Source organism: Callorhinus ursinus, unplaced genomic scaffold, assembly GCF_003265705.2.
Source record: "Callorhinus ursinus isolate GAN/ISIS: 27379988/994484 unplaced genomic scaffold, GSC_fseal_2.0 scaffold18, whole genome shotgun sequence".
NCBI lineage: Eukaryota > Metazoa > Chordata > Mammalia > Carnivora > Otariidae > Callorhinus > Callorhinus ursinus.
This window is the reverse complement of record NW_027397080.1, coordinates 32,380,981-32,407,772: the sequence shown is the minus strand read 5'-3', so window position 1 is coordinate 32,407,772 and position 26,792 is coordinate 32,380,981. Positions and strand designations below refer to the sequence as shown.

The 26,792-nt window shown below is 40.0% G+C and overlaps 1 protein-coding gene across 11 annotated transcripts in view; it reads left to right on the top strand.

Moving 5' to 3' along the window:
* The window catches only part of CAMTA1 (calmodulin binding transcription activator 1), an 868,902-nt gene that overhangs the window by 3,180 nt on the left and 838,930 nt on the right, over positions 1 to 26,792 (top strand). For 3 of the 11 annotated variants that reach the window (XM_073903397.1, XM_073903393.1, XM_073903389.1), the window contains exons 1-3: positions 482 to 853; positions 21,192 to 21,261; positions 26,258 to 26,376. In XM_073903397.1, the coding sequence (XP_073759498.1) occupies positions 704 to 853; positions 21,192 to 21,261; positions 26,258 to 26,376 (339 nt within the window). In that variant the 5' untranslated portion in view covers positions 482 to 703. Of the gene's footprint in view, positions 1 to 478; positions 854 to 3,619; positions 3,774 to 21,191; positions 21,262 to 26,257; positions 26,377 to 26,792 lie in introns of those variants that run through there. The other 8 variants (XM_073903398.1, XM_073903392.1, XM_073903394.1 and 5 more) reach the window with 7 other exon arrangements.

Below are 26,792 nucleotides of genomic sequence, written 5' to 3'. Positions count from 1 at the left end.
TAATGCTTCCTGAGCATTTTTTAGCTCATTACCTTGGACTAAAAAAGAGATATTATGTACCCCATTGCAAAGAGAAGCCAGGTGTCAGCCATATTATTTCCCTTTCCTCTCTCTCTCTCTCTTTCTCTCTGTTTTTTTTTTTTTTAGAGGATTGTTTATTTACTTTCGACTGATGGACATGTCATAAGATGGAATGGCCAGAGGAATTTTTAAAATGGTTCTACATTCACCCCAGTATTTTGCTCATTCTTGATAGAGTTGCATGTTCTCTTACACACGAGTCCTTTACTCATTTGGAAAAAGTGCAGTCACATTTTATTTTATTTTTTTTCAGATGTAGCCAGGACTTTCAAGTCATGTAACATAGCCCTGCCTGAGACTTCCCAGAAAGTGACTGCAAGGAGATGTGCTGGTCTGGGCCTGTTCCTCAGTCTGCTCTCTGCAGTGTGGTCCTGTAGTTCCAAGTGTACAAAGTGACATGCCTTGAAAGAAATGTTTGGATCTGAGTTCTTAATGGTTTTAAACATGTTACTGCTTGGAGATTAATTAAATGACATTACTCTCACCACTAATTTTACTTCTAGTGTCATCTGAAATATCTTCCTGCTACCTTCTCACCAAAAAAAAAAAAAAAAAACCCCAAACAACAATCCCAAAAAAAGCTCTGACTGCCCCTGCTGTACAGTTGAGCCACTAGCTTTGGATGTGTTGCTTAATTGGTACTTTTTATGCATACAGTGTTCAGTGGGGTGGCCCTGTGAAAGCCTTTAGAACACACAGCATTCAGTCATCTAACGGCAGACCACACATTGTGTCTTTTGTTTTTTCTTATGTGTTGCCAAGATGCCACAAGGTAAGACTGTATTTAGTTACTTAAAAACACTTGAAAAGTGGATTGTTTTTCCTCCTTTATTTTCACCTTACCATTGGAATGAAAACTGGGGTTTACTTCTCATAATAATAGTAAGTTATTGTGTTCCTACTTTTGTGTTCCACATCTGTGAACAAATGGGGAGCTAACTCCCAGTAATGGCACTGGGACTAGTCAGGACTCAGACTTGCTCTCTCTAGCAATGTAGATACATTATTGCGGACATGATTTATACTTTAAGTGAAATCTGGTGTCTGTCTGTAACACGTGATAAACCAGATGTTTAAGTTTATTTAATCTTTTTTACAGTATGCTTTTAACAAGATGTATCTGTGTGTTTTATTAGAATGATCCAGATACAACTGGAGGTACTTCTGCAACTAAAAACAAAGAGAAAAACAAAGCCCTTCTTTCTAGTTTTGAAAAACAGGTGTTCCCCCCCCCATTTTTTCTTTTTTCCTTCATTGGGATTGATTTAGAGTGCCATTTCTAAAAGTATAGTAATACAATCAAGAATTAATCTTTTTGAAACTTAGATTTCTGTTTTAATCCTTGTCTGAAAAATTATTCTGAGAATGTATGTGCCCTATTGGTTTTCTGGGGTACTTGGATATCAAACCATTTGGAAGTGATAAAAAGAAATTGGTATAAAGTGTGAAATTATCAAATAGAAAAACGATGCACTAGTGAAGAAATTACCCATTTATCATTGAAGATAATCTAAAGTGATGATTGGAAGTGTAAATTTGGTTATTCTAAGGAAAAATGGAATATTGGCGTGGGTACCATGTTGAAATTGGCACACACAGCTATTGTCTGAAGAACATTCCCCAACATGGAGATGCTTAGAAGATAAAGAAGCTGATGGGATTGATTATTTTAAAATGTTAGGTGTTTTTTCTCTTTTTAAAAAAGTAATTGGAATAAAATAACCATTCTTAGTGAAGAAAATGTAAACTTTAATGGAAGTTCAGGATGAAATATTTAAAAAGTGAACATAAAAGATAAGGATTTTTTATTGCAAATCCACAAGGGGGTAGTGATGTTCTATCAAAGATATTTGTGGTGGAAATGTGAGATGATCTCTTTTAACATTTTAGATTTACAGATAAAACCAGTATGTTTGCATTTTAACTTAATAAGATCTTCTTTTTAAAATGTTTATTGGCAAAATTGTTTATTGCTTAAATTTAAAATAAAAAATCCCATTTTGGGTGAATGGCTATTTTAAGCCATATGAATGGTGAGGAAGAGAGGATGTCCTTGTAGTGTTGTGCTTTGGAGAGGTTACCAAGGATCTGGGGATCGCTTATTTTCTAAGATTCCTAGGAAGTGTTAGGCATCTAGGAATCAGTGATTTAAGTGTCCTTAGTAAAAGGATTTTAGGAAATCGTGTCTAAACTTTACAGAAGTTTGTATTACTGATTGTATTTTCAGCCCTGCCAAGAGATGAAAAAATGTGAACAATCCACACCACTAGCCCCTTTTAATAGTTCTAAGTAAATCAAATTTTTATAATCTCTTTTTTTATTAGTTTATATTACATCATTAGACAAAAGCATTTTTTTCCCCCTCGCCCATAAAAATTCGAGTAGCTTTCCTGAGGTCATTGAGTCCCACGCCATTATATTCAGAATTGCTTAAAATTAGGTGTGGTGTGGCAGTGCCAGGTAATTTTGAGTGAAGAACTAAAACTACTATCATGTGCTCTTTTTTTGAATATGATGGAGGAAGACTTAAGGTGGGGATGGGACTGTATTCTACTTATTTAGAGACACGCCAACCATATTTTTACAAAATACTACTTTTAAGAAGACCGTGAAGCAGTTCCATGGTTTAGAAGTTATGCTTGTTTGTGGCATACACATCGTGCATTTTTGATTTTTGGTCTAGGGAAAAGGTTAATATAGCTTTTTCTCTTTCTCTGTTTTTCACCCTCCCTGTCCTGAGGAAGGGCTTTTTCTATTTTATCTCCTTTCCTAAATGACTGGTGATTTAACATCCCAAAAGGTACACTGTTTCTTCACAGACTCCCCTGAGCTCTGCTGGGAGCTGAACTATGACGTCAGCATTTTCATTCATGAATTTGCTCTTCTAACTCTCTTTTCTTATTTTGTATTCCTGAACTGACTTCTGGCACATGCACAAATCAGTTTACTATTAGTCAGCCCATAAATCAGCGATAAAAGCTAAAACAAAAGATAAGATACCGGGGTTGTTTTGATAGAGCTGTAGTTGCTCATGCTGATTTGCATCAGTGTAGTTTGGACAGGGTTTCTGGCAAAACAGATTGAAACCTAAAAACAGTCAGTTTAATTACCTCATGATTTTGTGGATTGGGCCATGTTGTGAGCATATCGACACTACATTTTTGTTCTTCCATGAAGTTCAGAGCACTCTGCTGCAGTTTCTTTGTTATAAAGTAGCATTTCGGTTGTAATTTGACTAAATTGGAGGATCTACTTTATTTCAGAGAGGTGAGGCCTGGACATTAAATTATGTTCTACTCAAATTGCTCTTGGAATGCATTTGGAGTTGTTTTTTGGAGGGGGAGGGGCATTGTGTTGTTCTTGAAATATTTTCAGTAACTCTGTTGCTTGAGACTTAGATTTTCAGCAGTCTGTAGTTGTTCTTCTGTAACTAGCGTGCTAGCCAGCCGGGGTGTCTGAGTAGGTCTCCTCTCCCCCCGGGTGGTGCAGCACACCCCAGGGTACTCCCTCTGGCTGTGGACTCCCGTTTCTCCTGCAGGGAGGTCACTGCAGGGAGGTCACTGCTTGTAATTTAGTACTGCGTGAGAGCATTTCTTGTAGAAATCTTATTTGGAGTTTTCCTCTGCAGGGCCGAGTTTGAGGCTGAGCCTCTGGCACGTGGCATCTTTCAAGCCTTCTGTAGTTGATGAATGGTGAGCTTTCACAAAGTTCATTTTCTCTGCTTTCTCGGGGGTTTGTTGACTTTCTAGATATTTAATTGCCAAGAAACATTTGGAAATAAAGTGTGTTATATTTAGAAATCATTTTAGCTCAGTTACAATTTATGGTTGGAGTAGATGATTCGAACTGCAGCCATTTTGATTGATACCTAGTGTTGCTTCTGAGATGACTTTTTAAACCTCATGGCAACTCAGAGATACTGTCTCCGCCCATCCTGGATGGCTTTGTGTTCCTTTAGGTTGCACTGAGTTGGCTTATGGGGAATAGAGATGCGTGGTCTCTCATTGAGCTTTGTCCTTTGTCTTTAGGTGCCCTAAGAAAAGAAATAAGAGCAAGTAGATGTGAATAAGCATTTGAAGATGACTTAATGTTTATTATAATTTTCCCTAAGAACGAAGACATTTTAAAATTATTTAAATATAATTTCTATGAAGGAATCTAATTATAAATACTATTGAAGAAAGGACTGTCTCGTGGTAGAGGGTCTCTGCAAACATTCCCTAATTTTCAACACTATGTTCTACTGCAGGATTGATGAAAAGTTACGGGTTTTGATATCAGACTTCAGAACATGGGGAAGACTTGCTGTGCTGTCAGCATTACCACAGGTCATGCCCTGAACCAAATAGTGCTAGGTGAGTTCTCTAGTCAGAAAGGCTTAGGTATCCCACGTGGCTTTTAGCACAAGCCCACCGTGGCCCCCAGCTCTTGCTCTTCTCTTTCATTGCCAGGAACCTGGCAAGTAGGACCAAGGACCCCAGCTAGAGGTGTATTTTCTGCTGTTCTTGCTGCCCTTTATGTAGGCCACGTGCTAGAAGCCTCTTCCTTTCTCTTCTTACCAGATTCTACTTCATCACTCTTGGCTCTGGCACAGCTTCTCATCCTGCTTTCCCTAGACTTGAAGTCCTGGGTACTGAGTTAGTTGGTAATAATTTTGAGATGATTCACGCGTTCGGTAAAGTGTTGTCCTAGTGATGACCTGTAAAGTTCCTTCCCGTCCTAACTTAGGCTGGTTAGACAGTGAAGTTGGATGTCTGGAATTTGCTTTATGGCTGCCTTGCTGGTGTGCGGCAGTTCTGTTCTGTGTAAATGTGTCTTTTCTCTTTGAGGTACTTGCTCCCGGTCAAGACTGAATATTGTTGGCTCAAGCTATGTAGGATGAATTTGAACTGTGGTCACTGAAGGGCCTTCTTCCTGGTGTACATAGAGGACTTGATTTTTTAGGTCTAACACCTGTCAATGAATGTTTACTTTAAAAAATGTAAAAAGTTATTGTTAAGGATGCACAGCACAAAAACGTTCATTCTGCTTGGTTGTTCTCTAGGACACATTTAGCTCTTTATTCTAATGTGGATGAGAGTTCACAGTTTTGGAGAAATAGACTTACGTATCATGTGATTACAGATGAAGAGGTGTCTGCTAACCTCAGACTTTTTATGTTTAAGGTAGTCTTATTTATATTCATTTAGTTGTATTTTCTGGAGTTGGTTGATAAAATTTTTATGAAATGTATAGATTGCCAGTAATTCAGTAAACATGACTCTTCCTATTAAGAAACTCAGGGAGGGGCGCCTGGGTGGCTCAGTCAGTTGAGCATCCAACTCTTGATTTTGGCTCAGGTCATGATCTCGGGGTCATGAGATCAGGCTCTGTGTTCCGTGCGGAGTCTGCTTGTCCCTCTCCTTCTTCCCACTGCTCATGCTGTCTCTCTTTCTCTCAAATAAATAAATAAATAAAATCTTAAAAACAAAAACAAAGAAACTCGTGGATTGGGGAGTTTTGGTGAGTCCGCTAAAATCGATCACATAGGATCTTCTCTTGGGCATACTCCTCCATACGCTAAGGCCTGGCATTTGGAGAGGCCTTGAACATATTGGGTTTCAGAAGTTTTTTTCATATTTAAAGGTACTGAGGGGCAACTTAAGGTTCCTGGTGTTCTTGTCAACATTCTCTGCCCTATCCTTCCTGTCTCTGCGGTTAGGAAATGTACTGGTTGGATCATTTGCCTTGACAGAGCTTCTGATGGAAGTTTCTTCCCTATTTAATTTTATTGATAGAGGCCATTGTGCTTAAAAAGAAAGCTATAACAAGCAGAAGGTGGTGAGTGGGCACTCAACATTTTTGAGGTACTTGTTTATCTTCCTAGGTGTCCTCCAGAAATTGATCATAGATTACTTGGCCAAATTCAAGGCCCAGAGATTTATTCCAGGCATCCTGGGAGGCAGGGAATATCAGTCTTTCTCCACTGAATCTGATTATTCTACATGTGACCCATTGCTGCCTGTCTGGACGTCTTCTGATGCAAATCTGGTGATAGTGGCAACCTTTCTGACTGGCTGAGTATCCTTGACAGCTGTTATCTGTCCTCTCCAGGGATTTTTAGTCTCGAGCCTCTGTGGCCCTGTCTGGATTTAGATGCTCTGGTGCTGCTCTGAGCGGTTGTGATGTTCTTGGCTACCCGCTTCACCAGCCTACCTCAGCACCACCGCCATGAGGTTCTTTGCCCTTATCGTTTGGTGAAGGAGCATAAACAAATCATTTGTTTAGTAAGAATGGAAGTCATGATTTTTAGAAGGCTTTTAAAAGTAAATAATGGTGAGTGGCGACAGTGTGCAGCAATGTGAATGTACTTAATGCACTAAATGGTATACTCAGAGGGTTAATTGGTAAACTTTATGTATATTTTACCATACACACACACATACACACACACACATGCTCCACATGGGTTCAAAACCTAATGAGAAAAGTAGCTGTAAGTTCCTAACAGTAAATATTTGACAATATTTTCGTTATCCCAAGGTGAGACGTTGTGCCTTAAATAGTGTGTCAAAATCTCTCTCTCTGACACACACACACACACACACACACAATAAATAAATGATGGCAATCAGGCCCTGAGGTTCATTTCTACAAGAAAGTGGATGCTAGGACACTTGATGTCACGGAGGGTAACAGACCCTACTTTAGAGCAGTTTTGATGGCAAGGAACACAGGCCATTCAAGTTAGATTCAGTAAAGGTGGTTTTGTATAAGAAGAGCTAGAAGCACTCTCAGCCTCCCAGGACAGAAGCTGACGTGCAGCTAGACAGTTTGGGAACTGTCCTGGAGACTCTGACGTAGTAGGCTTTTCTTCTGGAGACCCCTTGGACTGAGCTGGAGTCTCTTCTGGGATGCCACAGCTGCCAGCTCTGCTGTTCGCTCTGTTTCTCCTTGCAGATGAGATTTCTCTGCTTCAGTGTAGCCTCCTTGCTCTACCATAGCCTGTCATGGCCCCAGGCACGGCTCCTGCATGGCCTCACTCTGGCCCCAGTGCTTGCCGTCATCGGGCTCCAGTCCCGAAGCTTTGTATTAAGAGTACTCAAGATGGAGAATTGGACTGACTCCTCTCAGCCAGTTGCTTTGTTTCCATAGGCCAGGTGTTCGTCCTGGTCTAGTCAACTGTGAAGGAGGGTTGGTTAGGGTCCATGGCCCTGCTGACCGCTTAGAGGGGGCAGAGAGAATTGTGTGAGAAGGGTTCTGTAGCATGGGATCCTGGCATCTCAAACTCTGTCTCCATTAGGGTAAAAAGAAAGAATATTGACTCCAAAATGGACTTCTTATGTTTGGTTGTTATTGGGAGTAAACTTTTTGAAGAGAAAATGTTCACTGTAGCTACAGGTAGGAGGCCAAGCATCCTCAGCCAGCCAGCCTAGGTGTGTGGGAATAAGTCAGCCACGAGTGTGGAAACTGTCCTAGGGCTTGTGCTTTGAACACTGGTGAAGCAGGCAGGATGCACTGGAATGAGATGGTCTGTACAGTCTTTGCCCCATGTGGTTCTCAAGTAGAATAAGGCAGTTTGGGGATGTCAGTGTCATCTGAGGTTTTCCCCAGGTCAGATACCTGGGTGGGCTTCCTCACTGTTCTCTTTGCTGTGGACCACTAGACTTGGCAGGTTGGAAACATGCATCCTTAGTAAGAAAGGGAGACGCTACCTGCAGAAGGGGTGGTGTGGGGGAAGAAAACAGAAAACAGCCTCTGTTTAAGTGTGTGTGGCCACCTGGATGCACACTTGTTTGGCTTTTCCTTGGTATATCCATCGGGCCTCTCATAGCTGGTTTTTCTTGATTTCTCATGGTGGCAGGTGTAGATGCAGCTGCTTAGTGATTGACGGTTCATAGCAGTGACCCTTGAGTACATTGAGAAAAGCAATACTTGGTATGTTCTGCTTAACAAGAGAGTAATGTATATAATGATTGATTGATTGATTGATTTAGTAGGCTCCATGGCCAGCGTGGAGCCCAACGCAAGGCTCAGTCTCATGACCCTGAGATCAAGACCTGAGCTGAGATCAAGAGTCCGACTCTTAACCGACTGAGCCACCCAGGCACCCAGAAGTATATAATGTTTTAAAGAAACATAACCATTAAAGTAGTTTTTAGTAGTTAAAGGGATTTGATTCCTTTTTAGATAATAGCTTTATTGTGTTGTAATTCATATATGATAAAATTCAAAATTCACCCTTTAAAATATACAATTCAGTGGTTTTCATTATATTTACGCAGTTGTGCAACTATCACCACTATCTAATTCTAGAACGTCTTCACCACTCTACAAAGAAACCTTTGCCCGTTAGTAGCCACTCTCCATTTCTCCCTCCGCCCAGTTCTAGGCCATTATTAATCTACTCTCTGTCTTTATGGATGTGCCTTTTTTGGACATTTCATATAAATGGAATCCTGCAATGCATGGCCTTTAATGACTGGCTTTTTTTCCTAAAGCATAGTGGTTTCAAGTCTGTGTTGTAGTATATTTGAGAACTTCATTCCTTTTATGGGGGGAATACTATGGTACTGTATAGATACACTACTTTTTGTTAATTCATCAGTTGGTGTTTGAGTTATTTCTACTTTTTGGCTATTGTGAATAATTCCACTATGAACAATTGCGTACAGGTTTTTGTATGGACATATGTTTTCAGTTTCCATGGGCATATACCCAAGAGTGGAATTGCTGGGTCATGAGGTAACTCTGTTTAACTTTTTCAGGCACGGCCAGACTGTTTTCCAAAGTGGCTGTACCATATTACGTTCCCACCAGCAATGTTTGAAGGTTCCAATTACTTCACATCACTAACACTTGTATACTATAATCTTTTTGATTATTAGCCATTCTTGTATATGTGAAGTTGTATCTTATCGTGGTTTTGATTTGCATTTCCCTAATGACTTAGGATTTTTTCATGTGTTCATCGGCCATCCTATGTCTGCTTTGGAGACATGTCTGTTCAAGTCCTCTGTCCATTTATGAATTCAGTTGTTTGTTGTTTGGCTGTTGGGTTGTAGCTGTTCTTTGTATATTCTGGGTATCAGTCCCTTACTAGATATGTGATGTGCTGATATTTTCTCCTGTTCTGTGGATTGTTCTTTCACTTTCGTGTTAGTGTCCTTTGAAGCACAAAAGTTTTAAGTTTCAAGTTCAATTGATGCGGTTTTTCTTTTGTTGCTTGGGCTTTTGATATCCTAAGTAAGAGACTATTGCTTGCCCCAAGGTCATGAAGATTTATACCTGTGTTTTCTTGTAAGAGGTTTATAGTTTTACCTCTTACATTCAGGTCTCTTAATTCATTTTGAGTTAATTTTTGTAATTTTGTGAGGTTAGGTAGGCTTCCAACTTCATTCTTTTGCATGTGGATTCCAGTTGTCCCAGCCCCATTTGTTGAAAAGACCATACTTTCCCCACTGAAGTTTCTTGGCATTCTTGTCAAAAACCAATTTGCCATATGTGTGTGGATTTAATTTGGGAGTCTCGATTCTGATCCATTGATATGTATGTCCATCCTTAGGCCACTATCTCGATTACTGGTTAAGTTACAGTTAAGTTTGTAGTTATATTTTGAAATTGGGCAGTGTCTGTCCTCCAGCCCTGTTCTCTCTTTCAAGATTGTTTTGGCTATTCTGAGTCTCTTGAATTGCCATATGAATATTAGGATTGGCTTGTCAGTTTCTACAAAAAAGGCAGTTTTGATATCAACAGGGATTATGTTAAATCTGTGGATCAACTTGGGGAGTTCAAATCCTTTTTATGAATCTGGATCTGCTGTTTGCTTTGGGAACTACTGGTAACTCAAGCAGCCAAGCATCTCACCTTAAAAAGAATATTGTTTTAATTTATTAATATGGTAGGCTGCCTTGGTGGAAACACTGTAATTCACTGTTAGGCTGGAATTGGACTTTTCAGGTTCCAGGAGAGCAGTTAGCTTTTCACATAGCCTATAGTTTGGCTTGTGTATGTGTTCTTTTGGTGTGAAAGTTTGCTGATACCTTCCATGTCTCGGAAAAAAATTGTGATAGTCTGGTTAACGCTCATTATGATTAATAGAGAATTAACAGATTCCACATATGAATATTTAGTTACCCAAGAGTTAGAACATGTTACAATAAGATTATGACATTAAAATTTATGTAATTGTCATTGTCAGGTGTGTCAGAAGATAGTTTAGGGTCTCACAGTCCTGTGGGGGCCATGTGACTGTCTGTTATTGTTAATACTCCTAAGTCCATTCATTTACTCGACAAGTAATAATAAAGTGCCAGGCACAGAGGACAGACACAGGACCTGTCCTCATGGACCTGATTGGGAAGCTGACAGTGAACGTGCTGTGTGCCATGAAGAGCTCTGTGCTCTGAAGGCAAGTGTGTTCTAAAGGGATTTGACTGACCCTCGGGATTGGGGGAGGCTTCTGGAGCTGAGCTCTGAATGGGAATTAACTGAGGGAAGAATGAGGAAGATAAGTTTCTGGTAATCGGGGAGCTGGTTAGTGAGATGTGTGGGGATGCTCTGGTTATATTCTGGTTTTTTATAGCTTTTTAGAAAGAATATGTAAAACTTGACTCTGCCCCTTAAGTGCCCTGTGACTTTGCACAAGTAACTTAACCTTTCTGAGCTTATTTACTTAATGTTTTTTAATCTTATGAGGCAGTGTGTAACTTTTTATTTAGAGATACTTATATGAAAACTTAAATTTAGGCTTTTGATTGATTGTATTTATAGAATCCAAAAATAATAATTTTTTTTTGTCATTTTCCATGGTTAGTTACTTAGGAATGCAGTACTGGTAAAATGAATATTTTCCTGAACATTTTTCCTAGTCTTTGGAATTGGGATTCACTTCAGTTCATACACACTCCAGAAGCCTCCGGTCTGATGGATGTGACTGATTCAAGGCAGGTCATAAAGAATGCATCAGGCACTGGGGGGGAACTGGGAAGACTTCTGGAAGGAGGTAGAATTTGACCTGGCATCACTGACAGGCAAACATGGTAGTTGGAGGAGAAATTCCAAGCAGAGGGAATGGAACAAAGGCATAGAGCCAGCAGAGTACAGGGGGTGGCTGGAATTCTGGGTGCATGTGGGTAGATGAGCCTGGAAAAGTAGGTAGGGGTCAGGTTGTAGGGGCTTGGAAAGTCAGAAAAGAGGAGTCTGGATTTTATTTTGTCTGCTCTGGAGGGGCTTTTAGAGTTTATTTTTTTTTCCTTTGGCAGGAGAGTGGGATTGACTGGATAAAGTCAGTTCTCCTTTAAGGTGCTAAGAAGGGCCTCCTGCTTTCCTCTCCAGCTTCCTCTCCACTCTCCAGCCATGTGACGTTTTCTGAATGGTGGGGGCACCATGTTTTCTCTTGGTTCTGGCCCTTGTACATTGCCACTGCCTTGACTTAGAAGGTGCACCTTCCTCCAGAACACATGCACAAACATGTGCTCTCTTCTGTCGACTTTCCTCATCCTCTGGGTTTCAGCTTCAGTGAGACTTGTCCAGGAAGCCTCATGGACCGTCCCTCTCTTTTGAGATTGGATTATGTGCCCTTCCTGTGTGCATCCACAGCATCTGTGGTTTTCCACGTTTAAACACATTTGAGTTTATATTGGAGTTGCTTGTTTATTTCTCTTTCTCCCTCCATTAGGTGTACATCTTAAGTCAGAGACTTGAGTACCTGGCACATAGGATGGGCTTAGTAAATGTCTGTTGGTTGAATGAGTGAATGAATGAAGAGGAAGGGCTGGTGTTGGGAGAAAGTAGCTTCTGGCAAGAGTGTTTGTAGCAGTGGGTTGCAGAAAGGAGCAAGTGTGGCTGGGTTGTCTGTGTGTGTGAGAGACACAGTCCTGTGGGCCTTGAAAGATGAGAATAGTTGAAAGTGACTCCTAGCTTTTGAGCCTCCACAGATGAGGTTAGGGAAGGTCACTAACCAAGATAGGCAGTCCAGGAGGATGTGTTTTGGGAGACTGGAGACAAATGTATCAGTAATCTTTTAGATGTAATACCTATACAATATGACATTTGAAATGTGGGTCAAAGATTAGGGAATCATTCCTATCACTGTGGTTTTTTTTCTTCATTGAACTCTCAGAAGGCAAGGGGGCCCTGGTGATGGAGTAGCCTCCTTGGCACAGGGCAGGTGAGTAGACCTGGAGTGGCAAGTAGAGTTAAGCTGGCCCAGCCTCTGGTAGAGCATATAAGCTTCATGAAAGTAGAGACCTAGTTTGTCTTGCTTATTGTTACATCTCTCTGCCCAGGGCAGTGCCATTTGGTTGAAAGAATGAATGAATCGGTTCAAAAGAATTGGAAGACACAGTAGTGAGTGAAATTGTCATGGGAGAAGAAGGGATGTAGGAACAGAAATGTGTCACCAGAGGGGAGAGGACCAGTGGGCACTGAGAACGAATGGTCAGAGGTAATAGAATAAGAAGAGTATAAATGCAGAGGGTTGGAAGGAGGTTATTGGTTGTGATGCTGTAGAGAATTTGGGCAGAAAGAAGACCGAGAAAAAGGTATTGATTTTGTCAGTTGGGCAGTGAGTTGAAAGAATGAGAAAGAGGTGGTGGGGGGGCAGATAATCCCTTCAAGGGTTTTGGTGGTAAATGTGGAGTGCTGGTGAACATGAGAGTGACATGAGAGATGAAGTCTAAGCTGAGAAGAGAGGTCCCTGAGACCTGGCGGACCATGGATGTACACGTTATCTGTTACTGCTATAGCAGTTGCCACATACTTAGTGGCGTAGAACAGGACACCCTTATTTCTGATCCAGTGGGTCAGAAGTTCAGTTAGGGCTCTGCTATGTCTGCTGCTTCGGGACCTCGCAAGCATGCAGTCAAGATGCTTGGCCAGAGCTGTGGTGTCATTTGAAGGCTCAAATGGGGAAGGACACTCGGAATTCCAAGTTCACACAGCTTGAAGGATTCACTTCTCTGTGGGCAGTTAGACTGAGGGCCTCCGTTCCCGGCCACACGGCCCTCTCCAGCAATGGCAGCTTGCTTCTCAGAGCCAGCAACGGAGAGAGTCTGCTACCAAGACAGAAGGCACAGTCTGCATCTCCTGATCACGGATGTGATATCTTGTCACCTGTGCCATGACCTGTGGGGCAGAAGCAAGTCACTAGGTCAATTGCACACTCAAGGGTAGGGGTTACACAAAGGTGAGTGTTAAATGTTAACATCAAGAGATGGGGTCGGGCTCCTGAGTGGCTCAGTTGGTTAAGCGACTGCCTTCGGCTCAGGTCATGATCCTGGAGTCCCGGAATTGAGTCCCTCATCGGGCTCCCTGCTCAGCAGGGAGTCTCCTTCTCCCTCGGACCCTCCCCCCTCTCATGCTCTCTCTCTCTCTCATTCTCTCTCTCAAATAAATAAATAAAATCTTAAAAAAAAAAAAAGATGGGGTCATGGAGGGCTCATCATACAGTTTGTCCACCGCAGGAGGGAAGATGGCACTCAAAGGCATAGGACTGTTCTTCGGAAAGAGGCCCTGTAGGTTGCAGATGGCGGGATGGGAAGTTTTAGAGAGGGAAGTTTTGGAGGTGAAGGTCCAGGTGAGTGTTGAGTTCAGGTACAGTTGTTGGTGACATTTCTCAGGAGACCTTCCCTGTCCTCTCTCTCCATCCTTAACAAAGTGGGTAGGTGCCTCTTGAGGTGCTCTTTCCTGTTGAACAGAATTACAGACTGTATTATAAGTGCCATTGATAAACCCTTCTGCCTTGCTAAAATTGAATAATTTACCAGCAAATTCTTGGCCAGTGGAGGTATCTGCCTTGCTTGCCTTAGCATGTTAGTGAGGACCAAATGAGGTTTCATGTGGAAGTATTTTACGGACTGTAAAGTGGTATGCAAACAAAGGTGTTAAACTGCTTTCTCCCCCCAACCCCAGGTTCAGTAGGATATGTGGACTTTAATGTACATTTTACTTGTTAACATGGGTTTGTTATCTTGTACCTAAGTTATTGAACTGGGCTTTATTTAATACTGTGCTATTTTTAGGGCCTTTTGAGTAGTGTTTGCTTTTATCATAAATGACCCCAAACTGCTGTACCTTTCAAGCCCTTGTATCCAGTTTTTATTGTTTGTGAAAAATCTGTCCTTGCTCTCCCTTGTCACTCTTTTGCTTCTACCGGATCTGTCGATTTCTAGCTATCCTTTCCCCTTCTCATTTGTTGTTTCTGATCTTCTCTGGGCTTGGCAACCTGGTAATTAAGCTTATTAGAACTGTGAGTAGTTTAATGGTAATCAAGCTAGGAATACGGATCAGAGAGCCCTTCTCAGAGTGAGGTGTGGGAGCTTTTGTGTGTGGACTTTGTAAAAATCTCTTTTGGCCTCAGAGTGTGTCTTGGCTTCCTTCCTAGCTCTGGCTGTGTGCGGATTAGGTGAGGTTGCCACGTAGCCGAGTTCCATTCCGGGAGTGTGGCTACCATTTTCTTGGCGTATGCCTCGTTGCTCTGTTATGGGAAACAGTGCCATTCTCCCCTTTAGTTTTGATGAGGTTTTAGGTTTTGGGCAGCAGCAAGTGGTGATAGGTGATGGGTGGTCTGTAGGTCATGGACTGAAATATATTTGAGGCGCACGCAAAATCTTTCCACCAGATCAACGCTAGGCATGTGTGGTGCTGTGGTGCCTTCCCTCGTTAGCCTTTCCTTTGGGACGCTGAACTCCCTGCTTAGGTACTCGATATTCTTGGACATCCCTCAGCGTCTACATTTGCTTTAGCTTTTCTGTCGGAGTCCCTTGTGTACTTTCTCTGCCCAAACTTCTGCACTGATTCCTCATGGAGGAGCATTATTTCATCTTTAGGGAGAGAGCCTTTGTTCTTGTGAAGACAGCACAGGAGTGTGTGGGAAGACCTGCTCTGGGTTCTTGCTCTGCTCCTTTCTAGCCAGTGTCTTGGCAAGTGTCTGTAACCATGCTGTGGTGTCTCCTATTCTAAAGTAGACATCATGTCTGCTCTGCTACCTGCTGGGGCCAAAACAGGATTTTATATATGGAAATGCTTGTTATTCGTATGAAATATCAAATAGAATACCTAGTTTATTGGGCTGATTTTGTTGATATTTTATAGTGCTCTATCTCTGAGGAGTTAAAAAAATTGTTATCATTAGTTCTAGTAATGATAAGTGCTGCTAAAATAGTGTAATTTTAAGTTTTATATAGTTTTTTTCTGAGTATGTTGTAGAATCTGTACAAATGTGGACATTTAATAAGTGCTCTTTGATTATTTTCAGAATATTGAGTATACTGGCTTCCTAGCCAAATTAAATTTATGAAAATTCTAACGATACTGTGATTCATATCTAGAAAGAATATTTTTTTTCTCATTCTGAAATCACTTTAAATATGCTTTACATGAATCTCTGGTAATAGTGAATCAATTAATGTGATTTCTCAGGTCATAAATCAGGCTTGATATAGTGTAGTATTAGTTCCTGTGTAAGCTTCTTAGAACTTCAGCTGTTCTGTGGTCTGTTTTAGCTAGTTGTTTGCTTTTGAACTCAATTCTAGGTGTTGAACTCAATTTGAGAGCCTAAAATGGTTTGTGCCCCAATTACCTTAGAGGTTACTACTTCACTTTTTTATTGAGCCAGCCCTGGTAGTAGGAAGTCAGCCACCTATCAGACGGTTTTCCTTTTAACTTGAGTACATATTTTAATTTTGTCTCTGTCCCATAGGAATGTTGTAAGGGTTATTATAGTAGCACCTATGGTATATTTAAAACTTCTTGAAAAGAGGTAATATGTGAGCACAAAATATTTTTGTACTGTACCATCTAATTTTTTCCCCCACTAACCTTTTGTGGTTCAGAAAAAGGATAAAGTTACTTGTGTTTAGGGGTACAGTCTCAGAGATCTTTAGCCCGATTTTATAGAGTGTCTCCAGAGCAGGGTCTTTGCCACACTTCGTGTTCCTTTTTGTTTGGCAGGCCTGAGCTCTCGCCAGAAATGTTTTGGTATTGGCTCTCTTGGCGTCTGTGAACAACACTGTTAAGAGTATTTTTACCCCTTAGTTCTTGGTGGGTCTAAAGTAGCTTTTGTCTTACTGCTTGATTGTTAGGGGACTAGAGGAGGGGTGGCAATTTAGGGAAGCATTAGGGGAGGGAGAGAGGGTCTTAGAAAGGCTGGTGGTTGCAGGAAATCCCACCATCACCATGATAAGACATGGGCCACTCTTTTTCCTTTCCATGAGCTTCTGGGAATGTCATTCATCTGGGAATTCAACCATCATTTGAGCTTCCGTTGTGTGCCAGACGTTAAGTATTAAGTACTGGAGATACCGGGACCAAAAGCCAGACATCCCTTTAAGGATGCCCTTGAGATAGTCTTATTTTGAGTATGTTAGAAAAATATTTATCAGAGAAGAAAAACTAGTAGATTGGTTTTAGCTGCTGAATAGCCTTAGGGATTAAAGGTGGAGTTGTAGGTTAACAGAAGACATTTCTGAAAGGAGTGATTCTTCTGTATTTAAAAAAAAAGCACACAAATGGCATTGTGCAAGAGACTGCTAGCTGATCAAGAAATCCATCTCCTCTTCCTGGGCATGTAGCCAGACCACATTTCCCAGCCTCTCTTGCAATTAGGCGTGGCTTTGTGGCCAAATGTTAGCCAATGTAGTGAGAGCAGGGAAGCGTGCCACTTCAGACCTGGCCCGGAAAACCCTCCAGGCATGGTTCCCCTGGGCCCGCAGAGGCAGGAGAGCCTAGTGACCTAGGAGGGTGCCGGGTGCCAGAGCCACTGCTTGGAGGGGAGCCCTCTACTGATCACCAACACCTGTTTTGGACTTTACACCAGCAAGAAGTAAATATTTATAGTATTTGAGCCAATGATACAGTTTGCTCCGAGTAGCCTTCCTAACTGATCTAGGCATAATGGGTAGAATGCTAGGCAACACTGGTGAGTTTAGTCAAGGTGCTAAGAATTTCGGACTCCGCTTTAATTTTGATTACATATGTCATGTTATATGAAATGACCAGTGAATTTCAAGAATCAGTTTAAGTCATGATAAAATATGTGGCAAAAGTTTTTTAATGTATCATTTCTAATTGATACAAGTGGTTTATTGCATATCATTGTGGCCTCTCTCTGTCTTTGATTTAATGAGATGTGTGGGGCCTCCGTTGGCTTTAAAGGGACTCTGTGGAGACTTAAAACATTCAGAGTCCTTATTTCAAAGAACTGTAAATACAGTTTTCATCATGCACCCTGTCTGTTCAAAAGCCTGTAATCACTTCTTATTATGTAGCATTTGGTTTCATTTATTCCAGCATCCCAAAACTATGTGTCACACCCTGACCTAGGTTCTCTGAAGAGAGTCCATTCCTCCAAAGAGTTTGTGCTTGGTACACAGTTACTGAGTTTCTATACTGCTACCATCTGACCATCAGCTCCTTTTAGCCTTTAATAAACCATGTATTGTTTCTTCGTTACATTTTTTTAGTATGTCTGCAACTTGGTGGAGTATTTTTTGAAGGCAGGGAGTATATTTTATAGAGCTTCTGTTTCTCCCCTCTTGGGCATTTCTAGAGATGCTGGACACTATATTAATTGAGTGACCTTCCCTGTAGTTTCTTTTAATTATCTTGCTTGGATTTTCTGGTATAGTTTTGTATTATAGTTTGTGTTAACAGGCAAATGTGTTTTTTTAGTCTGTTAGGAATTCATAAAATTATGGAGGAATGTTATGACTGGAAGGATCTTTTTAAGTGAATTCCTGATCTTTTAGAAAACCATCTAGTTCCTGATAATCAGGGTATGGCCCTGAATCATGGCATGGGCATCACCGGGGCCCTGAATCATGGCATGGGCATCACCGAGGGCCACACTCAGACCTGTGAATCAGAACCCGCATTTTAACAAGGCCCTCAGGTGACCCACATGCTAATTAAAGATTGGAGATGCTCTGTTGAAGGTCAACCCCCCATTTTACTCTTGAAGAAACTAGTTAAAGTAGGAAGTTGCCCAGAGTCACATAGCTGTTTATTTTAGTGGTTCCCATCTTTGGATACATCTTGGGATCACTTGGGAACCTGTCACAAATACTGATGCCTGGGTTCCAGCCTCACACATTCTGACTTACCTGGTCAGGATTGCAGCCTGGGCATCAGCATTCAGAAAATCTCCCTGGACGACTGACATGCAGCCAAGCTGAGAGCTGCTCATCTGGTTGTTGAGAGAAGCCAGCTTTCTTCATGCTTCAGTCACGGAGGCCTTTTACTCCATGCATGGATATATGTTCAGAAACGGTGTTTTCCATACCTGATGTCTCACCATCATGCATCACACATTTTATATCCATAGCATTTACCCTGCTTACCACCCACTTCTCCCACTGGCAGGGACCCCATGAGGGTAGGACCTTTGTGTGTCTTGTTCACTGCTAGGTCCCAGCTCCTAGGACGGTGTCTGGCACACATTAGGTACTCCTTTAATATTTGTAGGACAAGTAGAAGGAATTGTGATATAGAGGGAAATGCAGGCTGCTCAGATAGCACCAGCAGGGTGACCTGTCATTGGAAGGCTCCTGAAGGATGGTTGAGCTGAAGAGTCAGCCAGGGAGGGCAGCATGGAGATGTGCAGCTGAGGGTGGACTAGGACCCAGATTTGTCTGTCCGTGAACTTGCACTTAAGAGTGTTGTTCTGGGGACAGAGAGGCCAGCTGTTTGCTTCAGACCTCAGGAGTTAGTGGTACTGGGATAGAGGCTCCACTCTGCAGACCCTCAGACTGGTGCTCCTCCCTCCCAGAGCCACCTCTGGCTTGGTGTTGTGAACAGGTTTTACAAATCGATCTGAGGGTCCTCGGAATGAAAGGCCTATCTGTCCAGAGTCTGGCCTGTGGTTCTTCAATATAAGGTAGCCATTTCTCATGGAAGTTTTCTTGTGTTTTGGCTTCTTTCCCTTGAGAACCTGGTGTTTTTGAGGATAGAATGACTTGATTTCATTCAGTTTATGTGAGTGAGTTCCTTTTCTGGTTAACTATTAAGACTTTATTATGCCAGTGTTGAAGAGAAGTCATGGTTGATTGTGATATTTCCGTTACTTTTTCTTTTTTTAGCGTTTAATTCTTCTGATTTGTTATTTGGTATGTTTTACTGCTCATTTACCTATTGTCGAACTTTGAAGTTAGGTGTAAAAGTCATTTTTTATGAAGCCATTCATTAGTGTGTCCCACTGTATGTTAGTCATTTTTAAATCTTTTGATGTTAAGACCGTTGTTAAGGTGTCTTGTGAAGTGGTAAACTTACACTATCTTTTTTGGGTAATAGGAAGCCAGAAAATGTTAAGCCTTGAATGTAGCACATTCTTTTTAACATCATAAAATTTCAAGTTTCAATTCTGAAACATTAAGATGAGATGTTGCATTCTGTGGTTAGAAGGCTGTTGCTGGCAGCTCTTGCAGATGTTACTTGAAGTCAGACTGCTGTTGGCTTTACATCAGCCATTCTTTATAATGTCCTGTAATTCCACACTCACAGTCATGGGAAGAGATGAATGTTGATTTTCCAAAGGATACATGAATTCTGAGCTTAGTCCATGGTTTATAGGGAGAATTCTTAGGCTCAGATGTTACCACAGGTTGCTAATCAGTAGGCATCACTGTTGATTAAATCAAACAGAGGAAGAGACATTAGGGAGCTGATGGTTATCCTGGTAGCTAGCAATCACATTGTGGAGAAAGACCTGCTCTGTGGTGAAGCATTTGATCATGGATATAAAGAGACGGAAATTAAAAATTCATAGAGGTCAATTTAGTCAGATTTTAATACTCTATTTGGCACAAAAAATTCAGGCAATCCTCAGTTCTTAGAAAATGTTAACGTTGTTAAGGATTATTCTTACTAAGCACAGAAACAATAGCACTTCATGTTTGTTTTGTAGTTTTGAATTTAAAGCACTTTGTACACATCATCCTACGTAATTCTCCCAACAACGGTGAGATAGGAGAGCACCGTCACTACCCTTTTTGATGAGCTCATGTAGAGAGGTGAGTTTACTTTTCCAACGATAGCTAGAAAGTGAGAGAACTGAGCTTTTCATATTTTAAATATAAAGTGTTAAGGGTGACAGTTGAATTTATAAACTGTCCTTGGTTTCCTAAGTATATACATATCTGGTTTATAATGTAGGATGAATACTGCAACTGCAGAAGGATATTTTTAGGACCGAAATAACTGACTGTCAAGACTCCCAGAAATTGTTTTCCTTTTTTTAAAGTTACTGTTGTATAGTTTTTTACATGAAAAGTTTAATTTTATTTACATGAAGCAGCCTGAGAGCAGAGACCTGGTGTTGCAACTTCCTCCTGACTTACTGCACCTGCCGTTCAGTTCGTTGGCACTCATTAAGTCCTTTGGAATGAGTTGGGGGGTGGGCGCACTATTGGGAAATGGTTAGCAGTGTTGTTGAATCCTGACTAAACTACAGAATGAATATGGCATTGGTTCTTCTTAGCAAACATTTCCTGTATGTACAGCACATATGGTCCCTATTAAAAAAATTATACACATAATATGTGTTCACCAGCATGTATCCTTTTTTTTTTTTTTTTTTTTTTACACACATGTATTTTGAAACACTCTTAAGCCTTCAGAAAAATTGCAGGTGTAGTGTGAAGAGCTCTTTTCCCCTGAACCACGTGAGAATAAGTTGCTGGTATGTTTCATCATCCTTACATACTTGCTTATGTATTTCCTGCAAATCAGAGATGAGAGCATTCTCCTCTGTAACCACTATATAGTGATCAAAATCAGGAAATTAACACTGAGACATTTCTACCCTCTGATCCTCAGATGCTCCTGCAGCTGTGCCAGGTGACCCCGCGGTGACCTTTGTAGACAAAGGTCCAGTCAGGAGCCTGGGTCACACTCTGTTGTCTATTCAGACTCCTTTAATACAGAACAGTTCTCAGTCCTTTTTGACTCTCATGACCTTGACACTCTTGAAGATTACAGGCCAGTCATTTTGTGGAATGTTCCTCAATTTGGATTTGTCTGATGTTCCCTTATGATTAGATTCAGGTTTTGCATCTTTGGCAGGAATATCACAGAAGAGCCAGTATATATCTTTTTCAAAGATTAGTTTTACATTTTATTTTCTGTTTCCTTAGAGCGTTTCCCAAAGTGTATTCTGCGGAACTAGCACCTACTGTGTTCTCAACACCGTGCCACCTCTAGAAGGTAGGATTCGAAAAGCTTTTGACTTACAGGAAGGGGTGGGCTTGGCAGTAAGAGTAATTCCATCATGGTAGTACAGTAGAAATAGCCTGTGACGAGGCCTTAGGGGACCTGGGTTCTGCCTTTAACTTGCTGTGTGATCTTAGATGAGTTACTTAATCCTTCTGGGGGTAGCAAAATAATACTCCCTGTGTAAAGTTTCTGTGAGGGTTCAAAAAGGCAAAGGGTATAATCACATGGGAAATTCAAAGCACTCTGCAAATGTTAGATACTAATACAACAGTTCTGTAATTCTAGTATCCAATTCCTATGACTTCGAGTAGGAGCTGTGTGGTATTGTGGGAGAAGCCACAGGTCATGTTTGAATCCCATTTGAGTCACTAGCTGCGGCTCCTGGGCAAGTTAATCTGAACCTTAGGTTCTTCATCTGTAAAATGGGGGTAATTATGCCCTGATGGGTAATTGTGAAAATTAAATGAGAGAACGCAATGCAAAATCCTTTCTGGATGCTTGATGTGGAGTCCCACAAATGTTTACTTTCTAATAAATAGTAGAAAACAAATTTACTTGGTCACATGCAACTCAAATTGAAATTGAATAGAATGAAGCAGGAGAGGATGCCCCAGAACCCAAATTGAAGCAATCGATTGCACAACTTCTGTGCTCCCACATTATCTGCCTCCGCTTGCATATTTTTTAATTGAAAATGTAAATGCAGATAAATAGTGAGAAGCTTATTGAACCTGAGTTAGGAGTTGACCTAAACCCGGACCAGAGATTTGGTGGTATGATTGACAGGGAGAGGGTAAACTTGGGCCACCTAAAAAAGACAGGGTGAGATTTGACGATCACACACTCTAAGGAGAGGAAAGGGGTTGTTAAATAGCAAAACCAGTTATGTTTTCTATGAAAAAACCCCCAAAACGATTATTTTTTTCAACTTCAGAAGTCTTTTGGATAATTACAGTTGAGTAATTCATTTTGGAGAATTATTTTAAAGAGTTACCATACCCATGCTTGGCACATAATTAAGCACATTGTTGCTTAATTAATATTTATTTTGGATGCATAGTGGTTTGAAGGTCTTCAGTTAGTGACGGCGGTATTTGCTGCTGCGAGCGTTGTGCTGACTTGAACACAACAATATGTGCTTGTGTTTTCTTGAATCAGCTCCGAGCCTACTAATTAAATCTAAGCACATAATAGTTAGAGCTGAACAGAAAAATTGTAGAGCTTCCTTTAAATTTTGCCATTCCAAGTTGTTGGTCAAATGTATTCCCAATAAGATTTGGCAACTGGATACACTGTTATACCAACTTATTTTGAACAGTTTGGTCTAGAGGTTGAGAGATTAATCATAATTGACTTGATTGAATAACAGTGTTCATGATTATTCACGGAACCAAAATAATTTAATTTTTATTATGAATCAAAATAAAATGGATGTTATCATTTCCGGGTTAGAGTTAATATAGGTATAATTTCCCTCACAGGAGTCAGTAGTGTGCTCCAAGGAGAGAGTTTGAATATATCTTTTTTGATTTAAATGAAGGGTTTGGTACTGTGAGGTTTTTTGAAATAAAACATGAAAATAAGAATTCTACCTTTTGCCTAATTAAGTGAATGAGCATTTTTGCACGTTTTAGTTAAATTGTACGATGCCTCTAAAATTATTGTTCGGAAAATATTTGAAGGTTGTCTGGAAAGGATGGTTCAGTCTCTAGAATTATAGCTGTCAGCCAAGCACATCATCTGTCAATTTCAAGAACTTCACTAGTTATTTTTATTGTGAAGTAGGTTAGAAAACTATTTTATGAAGTCATATATCATACACACATATTTCCCAGATAATGATAATGAAATGTTTTACTGTCTTTGGTTGACACTTCTATGTTGCAGTGTCAAAGTTTAAGTATTTGGATTAAATGCTGAGATGCAGTTGAACCCGGTATATACCTTATTTTCACTGTTAACTCAAGATACTGTTAATAGTCTTAGTACTGAGACAAACATTTAAAAACTGGCACATGAATTTATCTAATTATTGTATCATTTATAGTTATTCCAAAAACATTAAAAAGCAGCTTTTAATTAAAAAACACAGTTTTGCACAGTATGGCCATGTGAGCAGTTCTTTTCCGGTGTGAAAAGCAGAGTTACTCTCCCATCACACTGTAACTGGAAAAACTGAAATTTGAAAATAGGAGTTTTAAGATTCTGCCTGTTTGAGTTCCTAATATTCTTTCCCCAGTATTAAAATTGACATCTTCATAATGCACAGTGGGAAAATTTACCCACTGTAATGTTTCTAAAAAACATCGAATTTGTATTCAGCATGAACCTAAAATTCTGGAAATAGCACAGTTTAAAAACTGATTAAGGGGGACCCATTGGCCTGTCATACTCCTCTTCCTTTTGAACCCATGGCTGCACATCCCCATAAAGTGCTATATTTGGAGTCGTGATTGAGACAGTGCTTACACAGCCATTCTCCTTTTCCTCTTTAAAAGCTTTTGGGCCGATTCACCGCTGCCTGATTTGGTATCAGAGTGGAAGACAGAAGCCTTTTCTGTGGCAGTTAGTTGTGCTGTTGAGAAGAGTATCTCTTTCTCTTGCTCCACGTGCGTGCACACATGCGCACGTGTACATACATGTGTGTCTACACATACGTATACACAGGCAGGAGCACACATGTCTAGGTGTAGGTACATGTGTGTACACATATGTAGGGGTATACACACACATATGCCTGTGTTTTATAGCCACAGGACAGCTGGGTCCCTCAAGGAGGCTTAAAAGAACAGATAATTAACATCAGGTTGTAATCACAAACATAAAAATAGAAGCTGGGGTTTAATCTTCTGTTCATTATTGTTCAAAATTACACTTTAATAGTTTTCTTGGAGGTATGACTAGTCATATACAGTTCAGAGTAAGCCTATTGATTGAGCACCTAGTGTAATACTGTTTTCATAAAAGGCATCCTGTAAATGGTGACTATTTGAATTGAGTACAGATTTTAGAATTTTACCTCTGCTTTCAGAATTGTACACATCATGGGAGATTTAAAAAAAAAAGAATAAAACCTCTTTAGGGGAAGAGAGAAGGGAGGTGTTGGCTCCTGTGATTTGGTATTCTGCGCTTTAAAGTTTTATGGCCCATGGTGCCTCCCTTGGGAGGATGAAGTGCAGGGAGCATGCATAAGCACATAATACTACACTGGTTTTATAGAGGGTAATTAATACAGAACTTTCTATGAACATTCTCTTAGTTGAATACTTTGTTTTCTGGTTTCATAGCAAGATTTTTAAAAAGTTTTATTTTGCTGTTCAAATTTTGGATTTTTAAAAGCAGTCAGTTTTTAAGTTTTTCAAGTTTTTATACTGCTTACAGAAATAGAGGATTGGGCATTATAATTCAATTGGTTGTGTAGTTCATGGACCAAAAAAGATTTAGTATGCTACAATTCTCCTAAGTTCCTCCCTTTAAAATATTTCCGTATTATGTAGTACATTTTTTCAGACTTTATTTCTGTGCCCAATATTTTTCTGTTAAGGTCTTTTCCTTGAGAAGAAATGTGTTAATCAGATGAAAAATGTTTGGAGAAGGTTTTGTGATTGTAGAACATTTTTTATTCTTCTATGTTTTTCACATGTTCAAAAAATAGGCTGTGCTAAACAAAATTACAGTAAATGACTGGAAAGATATATTGTTGTATTTCACTTTTAATATTATTAACTAATTCCTGTATGCCTATGTAAGGTTCTTTAATTGTAAGGCATTTAAATTTATTGAATGGCAGTACATTTCATAGGGATTTATGCCTGGAGGAGAATTGGAAATTACTTAATTCTCCTTGATTTGGAAAACTGAGAATATTAAGTAACTTACCCAAGGTCACACAATTAGAAAGTAGCAGAACTGGGTCAGAATCTTGGATTCTTGATTTGGAGGTCAGTGTTTTTATTACACCTTTTAATATCAGAGTAAGTTATTTTGACTATGATTTTCTGGAGCAAAATCAGTCTTTAGTATTTTAATGTGTTGCTCCTAGTATCTGGTTATGCATTGCACTTTGGATATTGGGGCTTCCATTTAGCATTAAAAAAAAAATCGGACTGGGTAATTCTAAACTTTGACCTAAATGTGCCAAAACTGGCAAGAAATTTTGAGCCAGGCAGAGGGACTTTGTTATGGGAATGAAAGAAGAAGTGATCTGTAAATGAATGAATGAATGAAATAATACGTGAAGGAAATGATCTCTTCTAGAAAGTATCCAGGAGACTGATTATCAGGTAGTCAGACATACCATCTTGTCTGAAAGTAATGAACTTTTCTCTCACTAATTTAGAAGAGTTACATTTTGATGAAAGACATTAATTAAATAGATATGTGTATGTAAATCAAGTTAATTAAAATGATATGTTTTTAGATTTAGGCTAGAAGGACCAGCCTCTCTATTTACCTAGGTAGCTAACTGCAGATTTAAATTCCTTATATTTATAAGATTTGTAATTTGCTTTTGAAAGGATAAGTCTCATTTGTATTCTTGGGGATGAAGTAGTATTAGTTTATGAATAAAATTGTCATATTTTATTATAATTCCTCTTCCCTAAAAAAACTTAAAACTTTTTCAACTGGTTAATAGAAGAGTTCTGGGTTTTGTGAGGTTAAATCCTTTTGCAATTCGGATGTACTTCATGGAAACCTGGTGGGAGAGCCTTTAAAAGTAATGTTCTGGTTATGGGCAGCTGCTAGGATATTCCCTGTTCACTCGCTTGTCATGGAGCAAAAGCTCGGATCTTATTTTAGAGCCTCTTGACCAGATTCCTGCTGCCACCTATCTATCAGTGTGTAAATGAGCATTGTTAACCAAGAGGAATGGTGCTCTTGGTCTCACGGTGACCAAACTAAGCTGCCGTTTCTGACCTTGCCAGTGTACTTAAAAGGAGATATTCCTCTATTATTTTCTCTGAATCTTTTGTTTTCTTCTTTATAGATGATCATGGGAACAGCAATAGTAGTCATGTAAAAATCTTTTTACCGAAAAAGCTGCTTGAATGTCTGCCGAAATGTTCAAGTTTACCCAAAGAGAGGCACCGTTGGAACACTAATGAGGTAGATAAATTTTTATTTTTAGGGGTATAATTATTTTAAGGGTGAAGTTGTTAGGTCATTTGGCATAGTATACTACTTTTTATTAGTTTTAAAATCAAAATACTGAACTAGGGGATTGTAAATGAGAATATTTAATCTGGGTTTAACAGACACCAACATTTTTCTTGAACTATCTCTAATCTGCTTGGCTGGCGTTGAAAAATATAAAATGTGCACGCTGACTTACTAAGGTAGCATGAGTTACCATACTTGTGTTCTCTTGCATTTTGGCATCTTATATTTGGTGGTTAACTCGCCTGCATCTCAGTTAAACACTAGTTCTTATGTTGTCATGAATTAAGAAAGAGACAGCCCCAGTGTTCCACAAAACATGCAGTGTCTTGACAGTGTGAAGTTTCTGTAGGATTGGGAAGGGC